This window comes from Arachis stenosperma, chromosome 2, assembly GCF_014773155.1.
Source record: "Arachis stenosperma cultivar V10309 chromosome 2, arast.V10309.gnm1.PFL2, whole genome shotgun sequence".
Classification (NCBI taxonomy): Eukaryota; Viridiplantae; Streptophyta; class Magnoliopsida; order Fabales; family Fabaceae; genus Arachis; species Arachis stenosperma.
The window spans coordinates 115,756,439-115,760,099 of NC_080378.1; the positions used below are offsets into that span (position 1 = coordinate 115,756,439).

Below are 3,661 nucleotides of genomic sequence, written 5' to 3' on the forward strand. Positions count from 1 at the left end.
CACTTTTGTTATTTACTTTACTAGTCTAGTTTTGAGCCTTGTTTGCCCTTTATCATACTCTTGCCAATATTTTTACTTTTCATGTTGGCCATAAATAGCCACGGTTTGGTAACTGTCACCAAATAAAAGGAATAAATAAAGAAAGAAACAAAGATTTTTCCTATAACAAATTGGTCTAATTTTCCATTCATCCAAAAGCCTACAACAAAATACATTAATTTTCATCCACTAGAATGAGAGACCAATAAATCAAAGACATAAACAACTATTTTGTCTTGTCCCATTATCCATCATAATATCTTTGTATCTCAAACCTAAAACATTTAATCCAAGTTTTTGGACAAACAAACAATACAAGCTTAAAACCATTTGATTTATGACATTTGTGTCACAAACTAGAAACAGCTTAATCTGAATTATGTAGCAGCATGCAACAACATTGAAACAAGTACAAACATTAGATTCTAACCCCAATAGTAGAAATCTAAACTGAAATATGCAAACAAACAAAAAAAGAAAAGCATTTATATAACTCTAGTGGAGACATATGTATATAGATATATAATTATATATATATAAACATACACAAGTTCTATAACAGGATTTTGGGGTTCTGCTGCTCCAAATCAATTCAGTAATAAGTGCTACAAACAAAAGATATGTATTCACTTTCTATCAAAGTGATCATCACAGCCAAGCCCTGTTCTTCTATGTTCTGATCTCCCCTCCTGTTATTGAGGTTGAAAAGGTTAAAATGGGGCAAAGCTTGTAATCTTGTATATGGTGATTCAGCAAAACCCCCCGAACGACCCGAAACTATGGTACTTCGCGATTGCCTTCGGTAGGAAGATACCTGCAGTTTCGACCAAACTCCGGTATAACCGGTGCTACCCTACACGAGCCGCAGAACAGCCCCGAATTTAGCAGAACCAACCACCATAGATGTTATAACAGTGAGTAATGCTACACAATTATATATAACTACACACCACTACTATAAAGTAGGATACAAAAATAGTAGGAAATAAAAAATAGAAAAAACTCAAAGTGAAAATGTCAGGCTTATAGTTATGTATGGCCTCCTGTAGAGCAAGGTTAAAAGTGGTGGTAGTATATTAACAGTTAGGATTAACGAAATTCTTCATCTCCTCCATTAGGCAATAGAAGTGATCATTGTTTGGTAAGAAGTAGAATCCAATTGTGGCCTCTTTTAGGTAAAGAAGTTTCACATTCTGGCCACTGTTCTTGAGGCCTTCAACATATTCCAATTGCCAATCTTGGAGAAGATCCAAACCCGCGACACAAACTAGGCTCTTCGGGAACTTTAGTCCTGCGATGCTCTTACCCCGGGGACCAAATGGGTTACAAGCCGGATGGTCTCTGTCCTCGCCTTCAGGAAGGAAGGCTCGCCAATACCAATCGCGGTCTTGCAACTTCACGAAGTACTTCCCGTCGAGTTTCTTCTCTGACTCTGTCCTCTTCTCCCCACCAAACAACGGATGGAGAAGAATGTTACCTAGAATCTCGACATCTTCCTTGGCAGCCCTCACTGCCACATGATGAGCAATGTTGCCGCCGGAACTATCCCCGGCCATGTACACATGAACCTTGGAATCTTTTCCACTTTGAAGCCATACCCTTGACTTGACCCACTTAAGTGCAGCCCAGCCATCTTCATATGCACACGGATATCTATGCTCCGGAGATCGCCGGTAATTCACAGACACCACAACAGCCTTACAATTGCTGACAAGGCGGCGACAGAAAGTGTCATAGATAGCACTATTAGCTGATGAATGAGAGAAGCTTCCACCATGGAAGAAGATTATGACGGGCACAACCTCGGTGGTGCTCAAGGGCTTCTCCAACTCTATCATGCCCCACCTAGCATCATTCTCCGGTGCCGGCTGATAAACCCGGTTGAAGAGGCCAGTTTTCTTATCAACATGATCAAAAGAGAACACCCCATCAACAGGAATTGTATTGGCAGGTACCTTGCGATCGAGAAAATCATCCAATTCTCGATTGAATGTTCCATCTGCACGCCTTAGTAGATTATAAGCCAGCTTGAAATTGGAGATAAGCACCCAAGTATTGAGTGGAACAACCCTCTGTAAAATCAAGGCAGCACAGAAATTTGAAAGAGTGTTAGGTGTGAACTTAATATTCCAGTTCACTAAGTACTAATTCTAAGATGAACTCCAGTACTTCACAATGATCACTCTATTAACATTCCCCCAAAACAAAAGCAAGGGACTATCATCAAAAGAGGGCTGCAATATCAAAATATCATAGCACTAAAGAAAGAAGAGGGGGAGGGGGGGGGGGTAAAAGGAGGGTGCACCAGAATGATATTACTCACAAATCTTAAGGAAAAAACAAAAGTGTTCAACTTGGGGCAACAAATCAAAATCTCAATTTTTGCACTTACCAGAACAAGAAACAAGAGGCCTACATGGAAGAAATGGAAAGTACAAGAGAGAGAGAGAGGGAGAGAGAGAAAGAGAGAGAAAATCAAACACCCCATCCCCCAATAAAACAAAAAATCATCCTAATAGGAACTTCATCATCATTAACAAAACCCCTATAGTTAGAAAATAAAATCCCCCTTTGCACCCAAAAACAAAAGAACAACATTTACTCTGCAACTCAGACATGTTATGTGCAATTGAAGCTAAAGATTGGAAATTTCCACCTCAAACACCAAAACCCATCACCAAAAACACCTCCAATCACTTAATCAGAACACAAAAACCCAAAGAAATGCACCACAACATAATGCCAGCCTCATTAAAAAAGAAATTTAAGAACAAAAATGTTTAAAAAAAAGTCTATGTCTATGTTTATGTTATTACCTTAGATTCATTAAGGTTGACTTCATTGCTGCCAGTCATGTCTTGTTTGTTCCTTCTTCTCTTTTTTTTTTCTCTCTCTGTCTTATCTCAATAGCCAAAGAGACTTTCAAAAAAACAAATCCAGAGAGAGAGAGAGAGAGAGGGGGGGCTAAGGAAAAAGCAACAGTGATGAATGATGATCTTCTCACAGTAATAAGTAACACCGACCCTTTATGAGAATGGTAACAATAGATGATAAAAACGGTTCCTTTGCTGATGGGGGTGGGTGTAGAAAGAGGAATCAGAGAAGTGCTTGGGGTGTGTATGTGTATATATATATGTATGTCTGTGTTGTGTTTGAGAGAGAGAGGAAAAGGAACAAAGGAAGGGACAGAGTTTGTTGTGTGTGTGGAATGAAGGAAGAAGGTGGAGAGAGAGAGAGAGAAAGATCAGAGTTAGAAGGGTGAGTGAGAAGGAAGAGAAGGATAAGAAGGGAGAGAGAGAGAGAGAGAGAGAGAGAGAGAGTCAAACGCAAAGAGAAACGACGGAGATGAACGGAGACGACAGAGGCGACAAAGCTGGCGGCCGAATTAAACTATTTATATGGGTCCCACCCTCCCCTTTTTTTTATGTTTTTATTATTTTTATTCTTATATATTTCTTTTATTTAATAAAATTCAAAGTTGAATATGTGTTTATGGTTCATAGGACTACTCGTATCCGCAGGTATCTATTCGGGTACATTTTTGGTTTAATATGTGTTTATAATTTTAATATATTTTAATTAGTTTTAAATCTATATAAATAACTAAAATTTAATAGTTAGC

General features: G+C 38.6%; 1 protein-coding gene across 1 annotated transcript; it reads right to left on the bottom strand.

Moving 5' to 3' along the window:
• Positions 1 to 210: 210 nt before the first annotated feature.
• LOC130960960 (gibberellin receptor GID1B-like) lies at positions 211 to 3,374 on the bottom strand. Its single transcript, XM_057886522.1, has 2 exons — positions 2,856 to 3,374; positions 211 to 2,111 (listed from the first exon to the last, which is right to left on the bottom strand). Exons 1-2 carry the CDS (start codon positions 2,892 to 2,894, stop codon positions 1,116 to 1,118), a joined length of 1,035 nt encoding a protein of 344 aa, XP_057742505.1. The 5' UTR covers positions 2,895 to 3,374; the 3' UTR covers positions 211 to 1,115.
• Between the last annotated feature and the right edge of the window lie 287 nt (positions 3,375 to 3,661).